General features: G+C 36.0%; 1 protein-coding gene across 1 annotated transcript in view; it reads right to left on the bottom strand.

Annotated features, from left to right (window-relative positions):
• LOC135207258 (DNA-binding protein RFX2-like) overlaps window positions 1-23,441 on the bottom strand; it is a gene marked incomplete in the record, with an annotated part of 462,694 nt that overhangs the window by 278,341 nt on the left and 160,912 nt on the right. Inside the window, 4 exon segments of the mRNA XM_064238912.1 lie at window positions 5,638-5,691; window positions 6,505-6,607; window positions 13,446-13,529; window positions 19,841-20,133. Coding sequence (XP_064094982.1) covers window positions 5,638-5,691; window positions 6,505-6,607; window positions 13,446-13,529; window positions 19,841-20,119 — 520 coding nt within the window.

Raw genomic sequence — 23,441 nt, 5'->3', positions numbered from 1 at the left:
GAGAGAGAGATAGAGAGAGCAGGGGATGAGAGATAGAGAGAGAGAGGACAATTTTATTCTGAGAGAGAGAGAGAGAGAAGAGAGAGAGAGAGAGAGAGAGAGACCTTACAGACCTTACATCTTGTTCGGGTTTGCCCCAGGTCCCTCAGTGTGAGGCACTCTAATGTCTACCGAGAGTTGCTAGTACATCTTCCGGTATATTTTGCATCTTCCAATCTTGGATGGTCTGGGATGCAGTTAGATATTTGTCGAGCTTATTCTTAAAACACATCTACGCTCACTCCTGATATATTCCTCAGATGAGCTGGCAACGCATTGAATAGACGCTGCATACGATGCTGGTGCGTAGTGGATTAATGTCCTGTGTGCTTTCCTTATTTTTCCTGGTATAGTTTTTGGGCACTATTAATCTACCTCTGCTTGCTCTTTCTGATATTTTTAGTTCCATGATATTTTCTGCTATTCCTTCTATCTGTTTCCATGCCTGAATTATCATGTAGCGTTCTCTTCTCCTTTCTAGACTATATAATTTTAAGAATTGTAGTCTTTCCCAGTTAGTTCAAGGAAGGTCTTTAACTTCTTCTATTCTAGCTGTAAAGGACCTTTGTACACTCTCTATTTGTGCAATATCCTTTTGATAGTGTGGGTACCATATCATATTGCAATATTCAAGTGGACTACGAACATATGTTTTATAAAGCATAATCATAATCATGTGTTCAGCTTTTCTTGTTTTGAAGTGCCGTAACAACATTCCCATTTTGCTTTACATTTTGCCAACAGAGTTGCTATTTGATCATTGCATAACATGTTCCTATTCATCATCACACCAAGGTCTTTAACTGCTTCCTTATTTGTGATTGTCTCATTATTAGGTCCCTTATATGCATATAGCTTTCTTTCTCTGTCTCCATAATTTATTGATTCAAATTTATCAGAGTTAAATACCATCCTATTTACCTCTGCCCAATCATATACTTGTTAAGGTCTCTTTGTAGAGCGTTTCCTATCTTCATCACAAGTAATTTCTCTACTTATTCTTGTGTCATCTGCGAAACTACTCACTACCGAATCCTTAACATTATTGTCTATGTCTTCAATCATAATAACAAACAGTATTGCAGCTAACACCGTACCTTGCGGCACACCGGATATTACCTTGGCTTCATCCGATTTTCTCGTCGTTTGCAATAACTATCTGGTTTCTGTTGTGTAAAAATTCTTTTAACCATCTCCTACTTTATCCACGATATTGTGTTTTCTAATTTTCTTCGCTAATATATTATGGTCTACTTTATCAAAAAGCTTTTGCAAAGTCTAAATAAACCACATCTGTTTCATTTCGCTTTTCATATTTTTGAATATGTTCTCACGGTGGACTAACAGTTGGGTTTGTGTACTTTTTCCGGGTACGAAAACCATGTTGTCCTTTATTAAACAAATTATTTTTTATTAAATGTTTCATAATATTTTCTTCATTACCCTTTCATACACTTTCATAATATGTGATGTTAGACTCACAGGCCTATTAATTACTTGCCTCTAGTCTTGATCCACTTTTGAAAGTAGGGGTAATATATGCGAATTTGTGCTCATCATAATCTTGCCTGTATCTACACTTTGTCTTAATAATATTGCAAGTGGCTTTGCGATAGAATGAACTACTTTCTTTAACAAAATAGCAGGAATTCCATCAGGCCCTGCAGCAGCTCCATTTTTAATTTCATTAATAGCCTGCACAATATCAGCTTCATTAATATCTATGTCAGCTAAATATTCACTATTTTCATCCCTTACTTCTATATCATTATCTTCATTATCTATTCTAGGGGTGAATTCTCTCCTTATATCGTTCTGCCAGTATGTTGCAAATTTCCTTTTTTTCATTCGTTAATCTCCCTTCAATTCTTTAGAGGGCCTATTTCTATTCTTCTTTTATTCATCTTCTTCGCATATGAGATAATAGTAGTTTGGGTTTTGCTTGATATTTAATAGGGGTTTTTTGGGTTTTTTCTTCCAAGTCCCGTTTTCATTTTCTTTTGATTGTATAATCTTTTGTTCTGCATTTTCTATCTTACTTTTTAGTTTCTATAACTTTCCTTGCATTTTTTTTTTTTTGCTAGACCTTTTTTCCACTTTCTGATTTTCTGGAACAAGATCCTTCTGTCTCTTGGTATGCATGACTGATGTTTACTTTTCTTCTTCGGTAAATATTTATCCACTATTTTCTCTAATATTTTTTTATATAATATCTCCGTATTTACCTTTATGTCATCACTTACGAAAATATTATCCCAATCTTTGTTTAATTCTTCATTTATTTCTGACCATTTTATATTTTTACTGTAGAAGTTGTATTTTCCATATCCTTCCCACTTTTTCATTTCTTGCTTATCTCTGTTTTCACTTGCTTTGGAATGGACTGTTAATTCTATGACATTATGGTCTGAAATACTCGCATTATAAACTATTATTTCTTTAACATAATTCATCTCGTTCACAAATACTAGGTCTAAAGTATTTTCTTTCTTGTTGGCAGGTGATTTATTTGTTGAATGTTGTATTCTAGTAGCATATCTAATAGCTTTTCGAATTGCCTCTTATCTTCTGCACTACTATTACTCTCTTTTTTATATGTATAAGTACATCCACAATCTCCTATTTCGTTCTTTCCAGTCTACGAAAGGAAAGTTGAAGTCTCCAGATAGGAGAATAGTCCAGTCCTGTGATTTCTAACATATATATCCAATGGTTTTTCTATTATTAAGTCAAACTCTTTAGTGATTAGGATGGCTCTATAATTACTTACTTGTTCATTAATTTTTCAGATTCAAATTCTACCGCTATTAGTTACATTCTGAGTTACTATATTTCTCATATATTTTTCCTTGTTTTTTGTCTTTCCCATATATTGCGGTTCCCCCTTGATTCCTATTTTTTCTATCTGATCTATAAGTTTGAAACCCTTTTTTTATTTGATCATCATTCCCAGTCTCTTGGGAATACCAAGGTTTCACTTATATTCATTATATCTATTTTCTTTTCAATTTGGTTTGGGTTAGTTCTTCTAAGTACTCTATTTTTCTTTTTGAGTTACTCGTTAACTAAACCCTGCGCATTCATCACTATGATGGTTTGCGTGTTTTCTCCTTCATTTAATATTGGTAATAATAAGGATTTTCCCAAGTCTCTTTCCCTGTTCTGGTATGTTGTTCTTTTTTTTCATTTCCAAGAAAAATTCTGACATTAAAAACAAAAAAATCCAACTTTTCCATAATATTTGTTCTTCCTTCATTCATAATTATTCATTTTGTGTCTGAATCTGCAATTTTCTCCATATCTGCAATATCCCCTAGCATAATAAAAACAGTTATTATCTCTTGAGTAGAATCTTGGAGCTGATGCATTGAAATTTTTTGCTGGCACCTCTGCATATCTCGTTGATGGCTTGCTTTTTTTCTTTTACCTGATATTCTTCATTCCTCTCTTTATTTGTTTCTTTCTTATTTTGGATTTTATTGCTTGATTGGTTATTTATTTGATTATTTTTCATGGCTACAGGGAGGTGCATATATTTACATTTTTTTGTCGAACTTACATCCTTTTCTTCTTTTAGGTTTTTGCATATTTTTGGATGTAGATCTCTGCAATCATCCTCATATCCATCTAAGTATGCACATTTACCATATATTTCATAGTTGTGACATACCTTAGGATGTTTGTAGTAACATTTTTTCTCCATATCTGCAATTCCCGCCTCTTTTCAAAAGGTTGCAGACTTTGTCTTTTTTGTATATTTTTTCCTCTTTCCCGTCATTGTGTAGATCTGGGTAGAGCCTCTTCGGCATTTTCTTTTGTGCTGTCATATCGTAATTTATTTCTTCGTAGGTATGCTGCTTTATAGCCTCATATGTAGTATCAATGAGTATCTCTGCATCCATACTTTTATCTTGTTCTTGTTTTCCTTATCTTTTTCTGTCATTTCAGTTTTGTTTACTTCTCTTACGTTTTCTTCTTCTTCTTCTTCTTCTTCTTCTTCTTCTTCTTCATCTTCTTCTTCTTATTCACCTCAACTATTTGTACATTCAATCTTGATTTAATAACATTGTCTATCCATGGTAGACATGTTGAGCAAAAAATTCTTGTGTCTTTTCTCATATCTTGCATTACCTCAGACACTGTGGATGGGTCGGAATGTTGCATGCAGCACATTTTCTGATTAGGTTTTGTGGATTAACTATGCTATACCACACCTTACACAGTTTACATGCTTTTGGCATTCTTTTTCCTAATGCATCAATTAGGATATTCACAAGGTTCACTTTATTCATTTTCTTGTCGGAATATGTTGAGAGAGAGAGAGAGAGAGAGAGAGAGAGAGAGAGAGAGAGAGAGAGAGAAGAGAGAGAGGAACTTTTTTATTCAGATGAGAGATAGAGAGAGAGAGGGGGGATGAGGAAGAGAGGAAGAGAGGAAGGAGGAAGAGAAGAGAGAGAGAGAGAGAGGAAACAACAGTAAAAGGAGACTTTAACAAAGTGCAACCTCAGAGTAAAAAAAAAAAAAAAAAAAAAAATTCAGAGGTGCCGTTTTAAATGCTTTAAATTTAGGTTTGAGAGAGAGAGAGAGAGAGAGAGAGAGAGAGAGAGAGAGAGAATTTCACTGAGTAGATAATTTCACACCGAATACTTTCACATTAGTGACCTTATCAGTAGCCGAGATATGGAAAAAGAGTGGGGATGCAATAGCGGGGACCGATATACGTGTTTGTGTGTGTGTGTGTGTGTATATATATATATATATATATATATATATATATATATATATATATATATATATATATATATATAATATATATATATATATATATGTTATATTTATAGCGTCCAATAAAAGTCAAACGGTCATTACGGTTACACCACTTCACCATTCTTGCACTTACTAAACAGTTTACGAGCACACTGTACACGGTCATGAAAGAGTGGCAAAGAGAAAATCATCCAAAAATCTCAAATGAACAGCAAATCAAGCCAATTAAAAACGTAAAAAGCAAAACCGGAAGTCAAATCAGATAATGCAATCGTGAAAAAAAAAGCTAAGTATGCAACCAATAGTGTAAGAAAGAAAATTCTTTGAGTACGTTTTCTGAAGCGACAGGAAACTAAATCAACAAACAAACAAATGAACATAGTACACATAAAGCTATAACAGATAACATAAAATAGTACAGACAGCAAACCCAAGTTCAAATCAAGACGTGAAGGAGAAAGCTCTGATTATATATATATATACATATATGTATATATATATGTATATATATATATGTGTGTATATATATATATATATATATATATATATATATATATATATATATATATATATATAGTAGTACTCTAGACAAAGAGGAGACAAAACCAAATCATAAACAGTGTATTCATTCATAAGACGTCATATCAGTACTGTGTGTTAACTGCGGCCACAACATTCAGAACACCGGGTCATACAACAATCATAACCTACAACCAGAGTTACAACAACAAGAATGATTGTATATATAATAGAGAGAGAGATATTATATATATATATAAAGCAATGGCACCAACCAAGACCTCTCTCAAGAGTCAAATAAGGTTGCCTTACCTAGGCTAGGGTTGACAGGGGTAAGTGAGGTGTAGGAACGCGAGGCATTGCTCTCTGAACCACCATGAAATGAAAACGAAGCCCGTCAGCAAATCACAGATCATGAACAATAAGCGCAATGGTAACCAATCTAGACACTAAGAGACAGGAAAATCAAGTACTAATAAACTGGGGTCTCTCACCAACACACCTATGCATATCCATTGACTGTAACATCTCCCTCAGGTTTTCTTTTCTAATCCCAGAAGATACAAGAATGTTTATAAGCAAAATAACAGTTAGCATTGTTGATGTCTTTCTTTTGCTTGTTCCTGGTTGGTTACCAGCAGAGAGAGCTTTAAGGAAATAGGCAGGGAATGTAGAATTCCATTCCACTGACATACCGACAGCAAAAAGGTCAATTTAAAAGATACAGGAAATTCACCAAGAAATTTTAACTATTCTCTTTTGCAAATACTATGTAAGTAAGTGTACATGATATTTGATTATTTCCTATTGTTTGAACATACAAAACTGTAAAATAATCATCAATAACCCCAAAACAACTGAGCATTTCTTTTGAGAGAGAGAGAGAGAGAGAGAGAAGAGAGAGAGAGAGAGAGAGAGAGAGAGAGAGAGTTAAACTTGGGGCTAGCAAAGACTTAGTTCTATCATGAACTAACATCATGGATAGTATTAACAAACCAACCATAAAAAAAATTCATTTGTTACCTGCCTCTACATGTGATTTGATAAAACTGATAATTAAATGAAAAAAAAACAATATTCCAAATAATGTGACGGCTAGTATTTTCAAGCCTATGAGAGAGAGAGAGAGAGAGAGAGAGAGAGAGAGAGAGAGAGAGAGAGAGAGAGAGAGAGGCTCACCTGCATTGATGATGATATGGCTATCCGCGATGATGGTTCCTTTCGGCAAAGACACTGTCGGCGATGTAGTTGAAGAACTGGAGCCAGAAGTCGTGCCCACAACCTGGCAACAAGAAAGGAGACTGATCTTGATCTAGCGTCAAAGTTTTCTTTGTTGGGAAATATTCACAACCACTAACACAGCCATTATTTACATTAAATCATTGATACTGGTAAAAGCTGGATAAAACCACAGCTAAAGGAATACCAAAAATATTTAAATATAACAAATTTAAAATGCAATGGACACGAAAAAAAGGACAAAATAATTGCGAATAGTGATCTAGAACAGTATAAGTGAACTATAATACAAGTCTTCAATAATGACACAAGATTTGAAGACTGGAAAAATCAAGCTCTAGACCGATACTCTGCAATCAATTAACCTTTAACGGTTCTCACAGTAAGCACATGGCTTACCCAAGATAAAATTTCACCGTCATTAAATACTAATACTAATAAGTGAAGGGGATGGGGGGGAACGAAACAACATGGATCATGGGAACGGGAGTGTTCGATAACTGTAACAAATAACAACAAGGAATAATTTCGTAAATCAGATTTAGTTTTTATCGTATTATAACAGTATCAATTACCACCGAGATGAATTTAAAAGGATGTTAAGCATGCTCTGAAAAAATACTATCATTGATGGCTTTTCAGCCTTCTACTGCAATACCTCCATTGTCAAATTTCCCTTGAAAGACTTTTCCCCGAGTTACTGACGCAGGTGAAACAGGAAGTAGAATGAACTGTTTGAGAAACTATGGTAATTAAGACCTCTATAAGATGCTGTAATATTCTGCAACACATGACATCTCCATCACATTTTTTCTATAGAGCACCTCACCATAGTAAAAAAAAATCATAAAGACCTTCCCCTACTAAGGGCCACAATCCCCTGTATGTATTGAAATATGTTGCATCAGTATACCAAGAGCCTGGCACTTCGTCAGGCAACCTTTGCATACCTCCTACTCTGCTCAAGTGGTTGATTTGGATGACCAAATCATCTACATTGAATCTTAGAAGTTGCGCGGGTTACGACTGAATAAAACTGAAACAGAAGACAAAAATCTAGTCACCACAAGTGACAGTTTTCGATCAAGAATGGGGAAAGTCTCTTTCTCTAAATTCTTTGTAAAACGCCTCCCCTAAGAAAGAGGAAAAAGTTCTTATTGTAAAAGGTAATACCCGTACTCTACATTCTTTCAACATTAGAAGAGAGTGTTAAACTGGGTAATATACTGCGACTGGAAATAATAAAAAAAAAAATTGGAAAGATTAGAATCTCCCATCGTACACAGCAATGAAGGAAGGAAACATTTTAAAAAGAATATCAACCAAACGTCTTCTGCGAACTGAAACCAACTGCAGTTGACACGTAAGAATTTTCCACCAAAGACAAATCTGAGAGGCAAGCTATAAATGAAACATATCTACCAAACCTGACTAGAGTTCAATTTTAGGCGCCGATAATGATACTTAATTAAGCGAGGAACCTTCATGATGGACCTCACTAACCGAGCCACTTTTGCCTTGAAAACTCAGAGAGCAGCAACCAAAATCAAAACACCAATCTGTTATCTGCTCTTTCTTTTAGAAACACCTGCACGTCTAACATCATAGGGGATGCAGAGCCAGCCCGGTACACAGTGCAAGTGTAACCGGCCGTAATCTGTGTTAACAGCAACTGAAAAAATCATAAAAAGGCTATTAAATGGGCCATTCACTTGACATAAAATTAATTATTGAAAAAGTAAGACTAAATTCCCCTCACCCACATTAATCACGAGATCATCAATCTCTAAGGTGTACACACACCACAGTAACATCTGTTTTCCTTACGAATAAACTTAAATTAAGCTAAGTAGTATGACTGGAGAAGTCCCAGCTACAAGAGAGAGAAATGGAATAGAAACACACCGTAAAACTGAGCACGGAAGATGACATTCTTGGACACATTCAAGAAAGATGTATCAGCAATTAGGCCACTAAAATTCCAATGCTCAAGCCAGGTCAATACTGCCAGAATCAAGTAGAGACAAAGAGGGCTGATAAACCTGTACTGCACACATACACACTACTTTTCTGACTAACTGTTACTCATCTCTTATTATATATCCAAAATTATTCGATCTTTGAGATTCCAGACCCCTCTTCTCCTCAGTACTTTCCCATTTGTCATATGATCTTCCTGAAACACTTAGGTCATGAATCTAAACACCCTATGAGCATACCTTCAGATATCTCCGTTTTCTTTGGTGGTGCCAGGTCTTTTCTGCTTATTGTAGTACAGGCGTTTTGCACACAACAATTTTTGCTCTATTTACTGAAGGGATACTTTTATTGACCATTCGTTAAGGGATCTCTTCACTCGACCCAGACTACTGATACTCTTCAGCGTCCTCCCCATACCAAATCCAGCTTCGCTGGCCAGTGTGCTACCAAAGTAACATTCCACAACAACAGTGATTCACTTCCTCTTCCCTTTTAGTTCTCGTTATATCCAGCACACAGAGTAGTTCACTCCAACACTCCTCACAGCATCTCAATGACCACTTGCCTGAATACTCTTTCTTTTGCTTCATTTCCAACCACCGCAAGTGATGTTTTGGTGTCGATGAATTTCAGTCCGCTCCTCTACATGACATTCTCCCTTTCAATACTTAGGCGTTCCTACGACCGCTTATTTGATATAGCTGCCAAGATCACAACATCTGCACATAGCAGCTACCTGGGATCTCCTTTTCTGCACCCTACAGTCGTTTCCTCCATTATGACGACAAACACCACAGGACTCGGTGGATCCATGACCAACACTGACCTCCTGTCTGATACACTATCCACTGTCATCAATGCTGGTCTCGTGTTATGGTGCAGTAACATAATTAAGTCGCCGAGTCTTTCCAGTGTCCTCTTCTTTCAAAATGCCCATCAAACTGCTGATCTTCGAATTTGACCAAGTGCTTACTAAAGACCCACAGCAAATATGTGGTTCAATTTCTTCCCACTCACATGACTGCTTATTTCTTTGCATATTATCCAGGCCATACTCTTTTTCCCGTCTTCTGTCCTATTCCTTCCTTTATCGGGTTTTAATGTATTCTGGTCATGGTTCGCTCATCAAGACTGATTGCCTAATTTGTGTCTACTTATACTGGCGTCACAACATGTAGGTTATTGACGCCGTAATATAATTAAATGGGAATTTGAAAAAAATTAAAAGTTTCATATAAGAAATTCTCTCTCTCTCTCTCTCTCTCTCTCTCTCTCTCTCTCTCTCTCTCTCTCTCTCTCTCTCTATCTCTCTCTCTCTCTATATATATATATATGATAATATATATATACTATATATATATCTATATATACTATATATATATACTATATATATGTATATATATAATATATACTATATATATATATATATATCTATATAAAGATACATATATATATACTATATGATATATATATATATATATATATATATACATATATATATATATATATTATTATATCTATTATCCTATTATTATATATAACATAAATATATATATAATTCTATTATATATTATCATTATATATATAGATTTCTATTCTTTATAATATATAATTATAGATCTATGGCTATATATTATATATATAAAATCTACTATCTCTATATATGTATAAATATACATACTATATATATAATAATCTATATATATATAATTAACATAGATATACATTATTTTATTTATATATATATATATATTATAGATATAAAAATATAATATATATAAATAAATTATTTTATGTTATAACTATTATCCTCAAAGGCCCCGACGATTCTTTTCCATTTTCCCTCTTCTGTACAGCTCAACATGATCTAAAACTAGACAGCAAATTCCAACTGTCTTGAAAAATGTGATGAGGGCACCACTATTTGCCCCATTCTGCAGAAAATCGGCCACGGTTTTATCACGGACACTACTTAAATGTCTGAAGCAGTGTACCAGAATGTGCTCCAGGGCACCAGTCTATATCAAAACAACTACACTGGGAATTCCAACTCAAACACTCTTTAAAATCTTTGTTTATGTCAATGAAACTGACAATGGTGGCTACTTTCTTATGCATTTGTACTTTTAATTATACGGCAGATGGAAATCATTCTTCCCAATATTTACTTTTAAAAAGTAAATAAAGGAATAAATGAAAAAAAAGTGATACTGGCTGTTTTCCATCAAAATGTGGCATCTTCAGAACACTTGCCATTACCTATGTCTATGAATCGTCACAGCTCCTTCTTTAAGGCTCTTGAATATAAGTAAATATTTTTTGCATCAGGTAACTCTTCATTTGACATTTTCATTTTTATTTTCCCTCGCCTGTTTTCCTTTTCTCCAGACAGAAGCCGACCTCTCTGTGGAAGCTGTTCTAGTAAACCAAGTATGGGTGGCTCGACATGAATGTGTGCAAATCGCAAATAATAATAGAAAAATTCATAATAAGCCTATCTTCAAGGTGAAGGGCTTTGCACTAAAGCCTACCTCATGCGGAAGTAATTGTAACGTCAGCAAGCTGCTACTGCTATAAAGATGGAAGTTGTCTCAACAAAGGGCAATGTTGCCATCTAACCTTTGAAACCATCTACACGAACACAATACACACACACACACACACACACACACATATATAGCATATACCAGGATGGTCCCTTAAACTTATCGATTTCCTCAAACATTTTGGAAATGCTTATCGCCACAAGCCTTTGTATCCGGATGAAAAATAAATGGAGAGTTCTTCTCCTTAGTGGAAGAATTCGAACACAAGCACGCAAATAAGTGTGTGGTTATCATTTGGTCCCATTATGCTACCAAGAAGAATAACGAGAGTAATTGGGCTCAAACGTGCATATATCTGTCGAATTCCGATATATTTTAATATAGATGTGACAAAACCATCGTCACAGAAGTATTGATTATCTGGAGAAATGACAGTACAGTAGCCTAGAACAATGACCACTAGTATTAGAGGGAGAGTTCTTTATATGCGCGTTTTTCATTGTATTATTGTTCTTTCACGCTACATTAGCTCAAGTCCTTGAGTTGATGGGAAATATCTTTGACATTATTAGTATCTGGTAGTAGAAGCAAGTTTTTGGAGCTGTCTGTTTCACTGCTATTAATATCATAAGAAGTCCTCTCAGCCGCTCTTTATCGCCGCCTACTACAGATTCAGGATATTTTCATGTCTTTTCTGCATTGCTCATGAAACATGAATAGACCCGGGGCTATACATATACGCAACGCTCACTACCGCATAGGCAGTCATATTGGAAACTTTTCTGTTCACAAAATATTTAAACCCTTTACTACCATGCATTAGATGTTCCAAGAACAGCAGTCACCCTTCATCTTCCAATGCCGTTGTGAATTTTATTGAGGGGACCGATGTACTTTATTTACCTTACAGTCCTTACATTTTCGTTCCTTCGCCAAATACATCTTCTGTTGTCGACATACCTGCATCATGACATTGCGTGGAATGATTAATATTCTGCTTTCAAAAAATTCCCTGAAGAAACTCCATACCAACCAAAATTCTGCGAGTAAAACTTCCCGCTGAATACACGACTGAACACATGACATGAAGGTTGTCTTGGAAAATGGCATCTCCAAATAGCTGCAGTCTGAGGTGTCAGTTAAGTTCTAACAGATCACCAATCGTTCCTTTGAGATCAATGTGACATCAACTCCTAAGCAGAGAATCCCTACTAACGTGTCTATTATCTCATATTTACCAAGCGACTGGAGTATCTTCTAGGAATAAATTTCCATTGGCATTCTCTATATTCACTTCACCAAATCTAATACAGCTGGATGATCAGTGATGAGGATGTCTGTCACAGACAAGGCCTACAGTTGTATTCAAATTCTATCAATTTACGGCGGAAAATGTGAATATTTCAATTATGCCACCTATCCTGATAAAAGAATATACATACACATAACATAATATACTATATATATATATATATATATATATATATATATATATATATATATATATATATATATGAAGTTTTGTCACATCGCCGTGACATTTTATATACAAACATCAAACTACAAATATCGTTTAATATCCAATTCGTGCTACTTCGGAAATATCACCGAGTTGGGAATATAAGTGATAAATGGTTTGGTACCAAGTGCCTCGAACACTCGACAGTAAGACCAACGACTTCCAGTTGACGTTCAAAAAATGTCTTGATAGCCCAGTGGTTATGAACGTCGACTGGAAGTCGTTGTTGTATTGTCGAGTGTCGAGTCACTTAGGTACCAAACCATTTATCACTTATATTCCCCATTCGATAATATTCCCGAGGTAGCACGAATTGGATATTAAACATTTGTAGGTAAATGTTTATATGTATATATATATATGTATATATATATGTGTATATATATATATATATATATATATATATATATATATATATATATATATATATATCTTCAAGATCACATGAAGGGAAAATGAATAACTAATAGTCAAGACGAAACAGTATAATAAGGTACACGTCCGTAACTTAATGAGGAAGGGACTGATTGATTTACTGATTATTATCACAAATGGGCGTCAAAACAACAATGGTCATCAACATTAAAAATACATACCTTGTTGAATTAGTTTAGGCAATAAAAAAAAATTAGAAATCAATTTCTCCACAGAACATCATTCACAGATACATTCAAAATTGACAAACGTCAAAGCTACATATATAAATAAAAATGAATTCCTTACATAACCTACTTACAAAAATACTGTACGAACATATTCGTCTAGAATAAATACACAGCAGACACACTGGTCGAATCGACTACACTATGTATATGAACATTTGGTCAAGTACCCACCTGGGCAGTGATGTGCGTGGTGGTGACACCCATACCACTCATAGACACTTCACCAACACTACCCGAAGGAGATGCGCTACCTGCCTGCAATAATGCGTGAAAAACATGAAGGCCAACGCTGGCAACATCGACACAGTAATCTATTTGTCTTTTTCTGAGGCTGAAAGGCATACGAAGATTCTCAATAATAATAATAATAATAATAATAATAATAATAATAATAATAATAAATTGAAAGACCCAGGTAATGACAATAATACTCTTATGTACTGCCGTTACAAAAGCATTCGACCAAAATAATGTTCTGTATAAAGGGAGAACACTGATGAGCTACAGTTTAACCATACAGCGAAGAAGAGAACGCTAAGGATTATTGTGAACCCAATGTCAAAGGAAAGATGACACCTTCTGGCTTCTATGAAAATTTCTAGCTTTAAATTCAATTGGCTCGGATATACCGTTCTCGCCTTCGGATGAAACTTAGTTATAAATATAAAAGTCCTCAAGAGACAATGGATTCTCAGAGTGTACAAGAGGAAAGAAGCTTTCCAGTTCGACTGCTTCTTCTATTTTCAGTTATAAAAGCGGCACACACTGGATTTTGCGATGAAATTAAGGCAAGCCCACTCGGCATCACTAACTAACTCTAATGGCAAACTTTTCTTTACGGTCAACGAAATACCCTATGATTTATAGTTAACGCAATACCTTATGTTAAAATGGTTGCAAAATACGAAAGCATTTAATTTGAGTGAGATATGAGTGAAGGCTTATCTGAGTCCTGAGAACTGATAAAGATCCATTGTCTAAAGGCCTCATCCTAAGGGTTAGGGTTTCTGTGGGCCGTGCACCTCGCATTTCAAAGAAGGGCCAGAGTACTTTGTCAACAGGTTCTAAGAGTAGTAGCTAGACGATGCAATATATGAACCCATTTCCGAGACAGGCCCAATTTTGGGAACCCCATATCTCATGGAATTTTTCCTGGGTGGCCAATCTCTAAGCCTGGTAAAATAGTGCCATAGTAAGTGTTACAAGGCACTTAAAGAATTCAAAAATATCAAAAATCTTGCTTTCTAAAATGACTACGGTGTCGTTTAAATGTCTTATATCAAGGAGTTTAAAACTCAAGAGAATCTTTTTTTTTTTTCTTCGGAATAACAAAAAATATCTGTAAATGCTACCGGACTACAAAACACGACCCAAGGCTAAATTGATCTTTCTGTTGTAAGAAAAAAGAAAAACTATTAAATACTCTTACATATAAGCACCACCTGAGGGTGAGGCAAGGGATTTTTGAAAATCAATCTACTATGTCATCTTGTGAGTCTTCGTTATAGACAGACAGAAAATTTTCTTACGGGCTTTACTATCTAATTTCCAGTATATTTGTGAAAAAAAATATCTAACATCATGACCTTCAAGGATCTTCATTATTCAACATGATTATACTTAGGTCGTTCTAGAAGAAGAATTTATTCGAGATTTCGAGGCAGCTCTGGTTATCAACATACATATTTATTATGATAAAGGGAAATGACTGATCTACGCTGTTCTCATAAACACTGCCGTGTTTTTCAGCGACTAACATTTGTGTCATCTTCTTCCAACAGCTCAGCTATATATTAGATGATAATGAAAAACAGACAAAAAAAAAATGTTTTCCGACAAAATATCTGCGAAAAGTAATTATACAGTTGAGGTAGAAATAGTTTTCCGGACTGACTGAATGACCGATGATAACAACTTGTATCATTTCTGAGGGAAGTGACCGCGATTCGATAAAAGATCCATTTGTTCTTGGAAGAAAATGTCAAATAGGGAAAGACCATGTAAAGAAAGAGATGGTATCCCTGAGCCGGTTTGGAAGGCATTTCTTGTGCTGCTGAATGTCGATGATAAAAGAGAAGCTACGAAAGTTGTATGTTCACCTGACTGAGGCTGTGGAAGTGACAGATAAGAAGAAGTGTACGAGACAACATCAATACTTTCCGCAAACCAAAACCCGTCAAATCTTGTCGGCAAAGAACGAGAACAGGAATAGCCACCATAATTCGGTACCTTTAACATTTGATTCTTCCCAGGAACCAACAGAAATACAGTTCAAAAGACGTCTAATGTAGTACTGGGTAAGTGAATACTACACTTGAGATTCAGAATAAAACATGTAGTCTGCAACGCCATTAAACAATTAACATTTTTCTACATTCAGTATTGCACAAAATTTTTCCTAACATAGGCTCAAGTGAACTTGAATATCAGGAAATGAATTTTCAAAAAGAAGAGCTATTTGCAAAGAATGATCTCATTCGTTTTAGTAGAAGTCAATCAAAGCAACGAAAAATAACTCGGAAGAGACGGATTCAAATGAGAGCACAATAGCATACTCGACATTAAAGAAAACAACATTCAAAATTACAGGTATTAAAATTGTGGAAACTTGACAAAACTTGAATAAAAATGTGAATATTAATGATTTAGAAATATATTATATGTACTCCCGCAAAACAGCAGCACTACAATTGTAGCTTGAATACAGTTTTGCTGCATCCTGTGGCTATCCATGACAGCGGTATTCTTATCCTAACACAAACACAAAAATATCTCGAAAACAAATATCATATTGTTAACTTCCAAAATACAAAATTAATACTACATGAAAACAACTGCACTATCATGAATACAAAAATATCAATACTAATAATACCAATAGCTGTATTACACTTTAATCTTACATAGAATCATGCACTCACACTATTGCAACAAAGATCAACAGGCTTCCCACAACTCACCAGGTAATATTGCTGATGAAATCTTCCAAGGATAACTACTGACTCCAAAATGGACAAGAATTTCAGAGTACTATAGCAGCAAAAACGCGTCGCCTACCGACTGATGAAATGATATTATAGTTGCTACACAAGTCGACAACTCTGGCAATTTTCTCCGGACAAGATGCTTGGAATGCATGATTGGCCCCTATTGCAACAATATCGACTACGTAAGATCATATGGAGCTTGCGCACATCTCTTTGAGTCAAAAGTTTTGGCCAAGGTTATCGGCTGTTCATACAAAAGGATAGAGGAGCATCTCCCATCATGCACATCTTTGCATGAATGCCCAATTTTCTACCAGTCTGACTGAAATTCCTAAGCCATGTAGGCAGTGCCATCAAAGGTGTGACAGACACACCGATGGACGAACAGACAATCTCCCTTGGAAGCAAGTCTGAATGAAACCCTTTCACCGTCAGTGCAGCCGGGAGAGGGTTGAGAGGCTAAACAAAGTGTGGCAGAAAAATTGATAGAAAGACAAAAAAGACAAAAGGACAAACAGACAGACAGAGACACAGATGATCGCCCGTCACACACCTAAGAACGATGGTCTACCTTTGTACCAAGTTTGAAATCCATTCAACGGTATAAGTGGAGTTGCGAAGACCAGGTAAGTGTGACGAATAGGCGGATAACAAGAGGTAAAATATTTTTCCATGAGACATTTTGTTGGGAATAGACTAGTGATGACTATGAAGGAGATAGACACATCAACAAGCACAAACCGGTACAATAACACAATGACGACACTTCGTTCAATCTTAATGATTTAATCGACTGCAGTATTTTGAGTTTTTTTGCCCCCTTTTTATAAACGCACCAAACCAACAATTAACAAAGAAACAAAATAGCGTCTTACAATGACCTATAGTACAGCATTTGCCCGGTCGATATAAGAATACCTAGCAGATAATATTAACTTTCTTCGGAAATAAAAATATCCTTATTAATTCACTTCATGAACTCTCGTCTTGAATAAGTGGCCGATCTCGCATTAAGCACATTTCACGTTTCACTGGTCATACCAGTTAATCAATCCGAGTTTTAACTATACAACGCTCAGGATGTTGATGAGGTTTCAAACTCATTTCTGTGGCAATATCGAACACAAACACAGTTCTGCCAAAAGCTGGATACTTCAGATCTTGTCTGTCATTATGACTTAGTCACTGTGAACGTTAACAGCAGCCAGCGACTTTCATCGCTTTGGCAAAATTGCTCGAACAGGTATCTATGATATACACCACACCTGTGGCCAAGGAGACTCTGATTGCCTACCTCTCTTTCATAAACTGCGACTCGATAAGAATCTTCTCTCGCTCGAGCCTCATCTCACAGAACATTAGCATTCATACTGATCAGTCTTCCACACTCATGCGGACAAGCCTAGAGGTCAACCCCTTTTACACTTTATTTATGAAACAGCTTACCAGTCATTTTTCGAACTGGGATGGTCGGAAGTGTTACAACCTGTAATGAACATTAAAATCGACCAATTTCACTGCCACAATCTTGTTTCGACTGCTGTATTCCTAAACATGAATACAGTTATCTCGGCATTTCTTTGAATCATATTATACTGTATTTTACAATACAGTACAATAAGAAAGTTACCGTAAACTAATTGCGTTTTTCTTTTTGAACACACTGAATTCTTCTAGAGACACTTACGTTGAAAGTAAATGGATTTTTTCTCCTTTATTTTAATATAAATGGGTTTAACAAAACGTCATTTCGACAAGAAGTAATAAGTTGCAAGATCCGACATATTTCCGAAAACCTGAGAAAGGACAAGGTCGCTGAAATGAACACGCCAACGCTCTTCTCAGTATACTTACGTATGAATCTGTGTGCGTGTGTTTCACTGGCAAGGTTCGCATTTACACATACGTTTATTTTGAGGTTTCTTCAACAAAGTTACCGGATCATAATTATAACAAATTTTCGTAAATAATGAACTTGTAACAATAAAGACACAAAGTCAAATTTTTAAAAGGCCCAAAAATTCACTACTTCTAGTCTCGAGAGGTTTATACAGTGATAATTACTTTGTTCACCTAATTACTGTTTTCTATCTGTTGACCTTTTCTACGCAATAATAGCCCAAAAGCTTATTTAAATCTGCCAAAACATCTAAGAAGAAACAATATTAAGAATAAGGTTCGAGCAAAACTCAGGCAGACTTAACAGTTCTTCGCAGGAAAAATCCTATAAAAGCTTTAGTGAGAGAGAGAGAGAGAGAGAGAGAGAGAGAGAGAGAGAGAGAAAATCATTTAGGATTCTGAGGATATTCTGAATCACAAAGCAACAGCCACAAATATCGAGTTTCTTTTCATGAGTAATGACCAAGAGACCGAGACCAACATGGACACAAAAATCCTGCTTAGTCTTGGCAAGAAACGTCAGTGAATGGAATTCTTAAAGGAGTATCAACAACTTTTGTTGGCACCTAATACGAGACAACCAAAACGTTTTGTGATAACAGAATCGTCAGTTTCCTGTGAACAATGCAAAAAGTCCAGCAAATTTGGTAGCAACGTCCTAAAGATAACAACACATTGATATATTTCTAACAAAAATGAAAATATCCGCCCAATCGCTTCTATATCTAAGAATTTCCTATAGATCAAACTTTCCATCGAAACTGTTTGGAAGCCTAAATTTCGCAAAAGGTAAAAGCCTAAATTTCACAAAAGGCAGAAGCCTAAATTTCGCAAAAGGTAACAACATGTGTTATGAAACAACAATTTTAACTATGTTTTAACTTCGAGAATTGTTTTCGAAGTCTTGGGAATATTGGATTAATGTACAAAGCAAGTGATGAACACTTAGGCAAAACAGCAACTTTCTGCGCGACTCCCATAATCACATGGAAAAATTATAAACTCGAATCCGTCGCTTCCCGTCGTTTCCTTAGCAACCTTTCAGCTTGTTCAAGACACGAACACCCTTGACAACACACCGCAAAATGAATTCTTACACAAACACACCTGGCCAATAGAAAGAGAAAAAAAAAACTCAAAAAACGTCTTCCTGTTATTTAGGTTACAAATAAAGTCTCCAAACGATATCTTCTTGCTTTATCCTCTCAATGCGGAAACGATTAGATGCACTTCTCGCCAATGTCGGTCTTATGATCCTCTCTCTCTCTCTCTCTCTCTCTCTCTCTCTCTCTCTCTCTCTCTCTCTCCTTTTCCTTTTTTTTCTTTTACAAATCATCTATCCACGTCAAAACTTGTACAGCAAGAGCTTGAATTATTCCTTAACAATTTAAACTACACCTAATAGGCCAAGTGAAATCTGCGCTCAAAATATTTCTGGGCGAGGTACTTTCGGTGATCCGGAGGGAAGGAAGGCCCTCGCTAGTAAGGTAAAATACGATAAGATCACGTTTGGTAAAGTTAGGCTGGGTAAGGCCAGTGGTAAGTACTACAGGGCTCCATGAAATGGTGCAGTTGCCTTTCCTCCCGCCAGTCTCACTCCCAAAAACCAAACAGCTTGCGCCCACACCCCCACCCCCCGTGACCAACACCACAACTGCAAAAAGATGAAGGGAGACTTACCCTGGTGGGACTTCCCTGGACATTGGACACGATCGTCAGTAGCGGAGACGGCGAAGAGTTCGTCACAGTGATAGACGTGACGGAGTTGACGGGGGTGCTGTGCGAAGACGACGAGGCCGTTGAGGTACGCGTTGAGGTTCCGTTCTCCGAGGGCGACGGTGACGACGATGTTGGTGAGGACGAAGTTCCAGCTGCAGCTGAGGCTGCTGCCGCCGCCGCCGCCGCTGCTGCTGCTGCTGCTGGCATTTCTGTGACGTAGCCACCGCTGGCAGTCGTCATCACACCACCACCACCTTCAACGAAACGAACTCTGTCATTTCAGACGGACTGTCAAAACAGCATCGTTGGTGCCATCTACTATTCACAAAATTATATCAACAAAATCACATGTTGTGCCATGCACAGTGTAATATATCAAATATGTATTACCCATAATAAACATAACTTAAAACTGACAAGCTAACTTAAAATACACGTCTATTCATGAAACTCTCTCTCTCTCTCTCTCTCTCTTCTCTCTCTCTCTCTCTCTCTCCTTTGTAGATCAGATTTTCTACTCCAAGGTGTCTCATTCTTAGATATTTGTGTTATAACACAAATATCTAAGAATGAGACACCTTGGAGTAGAAAATCTGATCTAACAAATGTTAAGAGAGACATACACACACACGCCCGCACGCACATGATGGACCATGAAAGACCTTCTAAACGTTACAGTCAGTTCCACAATGCCCTTCATGAGAGCAATGTGCACCGTTGTCTTCATAAAATAATTAGCCAACGCTTAGATCAACAATTATATAAACTAATATCAAACAACGCTAACAGCTGCAAGACGGTCATTTTGAATTTCCTGCCCAACAACATTTAGGGGATTGCTGGCCAGGCCACACGAAAGCTGGAGGCACTTTTACACACGACACCTTACGAGTCACTTATTTCTTACACCCCTACAGTTGCGCCGACAAAAATCTGTCACTCGGCAGCATCACAGATTACAGGTTTTCATGTTTGAAGTGAAACACAGTTCGGTGGTATACCAATGGATGCTCATAAAAAGGAATGAGAAATGATTATACGACATCGAATCATGCTTTAAGTTATCTGAAACTTGAAATCAATCACCACCATGTCTTTTCATAGAAAAAAGAATACATTATATGTAAGTTGCAACGGAACGTCGAGGTCTATGATGAAGTCATCCGTCGGTAATGATGCGTGTGTCGTCCGCAGATTTCCACTCCTTGAGCCTGTGAGGAACGGAAAATTCTTACCGCAGAGTAAATCTACGGACGACCCATGCCATATTTCAATACTGACTCTACACTTCCTCGTAACACCATTTGCTACATGTAATATACGTACTCTATTTTTTATGAAAAGACCTACCATCGACGAATGTTTATCTCTCCATTTATGAAGGACTAACCAGTAATGAAGGGTCACTGACGGTATACAGTAACAGAGAAAAGACCATCATAAGAAAGATTGAATAAACTTGATACAAACTGAAAGTAACTGATGCAGCAGTAACATTTTAAAAAATCACTCTTGTTTCCGATAACTGAAAAATTATCCTGATTAGACGATTTCCTAATATCCACCAATTTAATAAAAAAATGAAGTATTCTAAATCGTTTTCTACTGTTATTTATATTTTCATATACGTGATAAAAGCCTAATACTGTAGTCCAATGTGTAACGCTTCCATAATTAAGGCTAATTCTCCAATACTAGTAGTCTTGTTCTGCTGGGCTGGCTCAGACTAGAACCTCTTATCGTAGTCTAAGCTAACGTCGACTCTCTTAAGTTCAGAGAAATCTGGTGATATTCAGAAAAAACTAATATATAACTTATATATATATCTTATATATATATAATACTTATTATATATATATTATTAATATATATTATCTATATATCATATATATAGTAAACATATAATATATATAGTATATAATATATATTATATTAATATATATATAACAATAATATATATAATATATTTTATTATATATATATATATAGATATATTATATATAAAATATATTATAATATATATATCATATATATATTATTATATATATATATATATATTGTAATATAACTATATATGTGTATATATGTGTGTACGTATGTATGTATATCATGGGTGAGAGAAGGAATTAAAGGTCTATAGCTACAATAAAAGTACATGTGATTTTATACGTTATATCCCAAATTTCATGAACAAATAAAAAAAAAATACCTAAAATTAACAAGTTCTTCGAACCTGCAGTAAAAACCCAGCTGCTATGAGATATCTTGACTTTCTTGTAACAGGTATGAACAACCTAACATCGACGAGACAATTAGCAAAACTAACGAAACCTTTAATCTTCCAAAAGTTGTTCCTAATGAGTTCGGGATGACCAAGGCTTTTATGTTTAGGGTCTTTACCGGAGATCTGTTGACTTCTTACTCAGCTATTAACCCTCAGTGGCACTCTTCAGTCAGACATAAGCGACATCATTAAGAAAAGAATAAAAGTTTAGACGAATACTTTTGGAAGCACTCACTCCCCTCGTGCCAAGACTCCAACATTCAAGTAAAACCGACGTTCCCTTCATTGCACTGTCTATTAGGCTGAGTATAAAATGAGTTAAACTGTAATTCGTAAACAAAACTTTTTCTCAATTTTATAACAAAATGGTCAGGTATAAGCAATAGATACCGAAACGCTAAGCACTTTATTTTGAACATTTTTAATGGAATGGTGAGAGAATATTACTGTATCCTAAATACGAGCTCATTCAATTTTGGTAAAACAGCATATTTCGACATATTCTCGTAGGTTTATACTGAAGATTTATTCAACATAAATATTACAATGAATATTCCAACAAAAAATTAAAGTATCTGAAAAAATTACTTCATTACGCGGCTCAAGTTATCTTTTCCAGATAAAATAACAAGGAAAATACGATCATCAAAACCAGAATATCAGACCATCTTCCAGAGCTCTGGAACTTGAATTGAACCTTTTCCCTTAACAGTCCATTTTGCATATGGTGTGCCATATATGCTTTGCACAAAACCTCCATGCCATTAGCCGTTATGCAACCGTTCCCACAGCCTTCAAAAGGACGGTTTAGCAAGATAGGAGTTCGATCAGAATTCTTTGGCATTTCGGGGCGTTTTTTTTTTTTTTTTTTTTTTTTTTTTTTTGAGACGGAATCTCATGGTTGCCACCTTCGTTAAATCTGGCAACCCAGCGTTTGTTTGTATGGTGTTTTTACGTTGCATGGAACCAGTGGTTATTCAGCAACGGGACCAACGGCTTTACGTGACTTCCGAACCACGTCGAGAGTGAACTTCTATCACCAGAAATACACATCTCTCACTCCTCAATGGAATGGCCGAGAATCGAACCCGCGACCACCGAGGTGGGACGCTAATACCATACCAACTACGCCGCTGAGGCGCTTGGCAACCCAGCGTCGAACCGAACGCGTGCTCACATCCAGCTAATCCTATACCTGCTTTGTTTTAAGGCCAGGTTGCTTCAGTGCACATATCTGTGATATTATCTGTTGACTTAAATCACCGTCTTCGCCCATAG

The sequence above is a fragment of the Macrobrachium nipponense genome, chromosome 32 (assembly GCF_015104395.2).
Source record: "Macrobrachium nipponense isolate FS-2020 chromosome 32, ASM1510439v2, whole genome shotgun sequence".
Taxonomy (NCBI): Eukaryota; Metazoa; Arthropoda; class Malacostraca; order Decapoda; family Palaemonidae; genus Macrobrachium; species Macrobrachium nipponense.
Note: the sequence above shows the minus strand (reverse complement) of the source record. Positions and strands in the feature narration are given on the sequence as shown.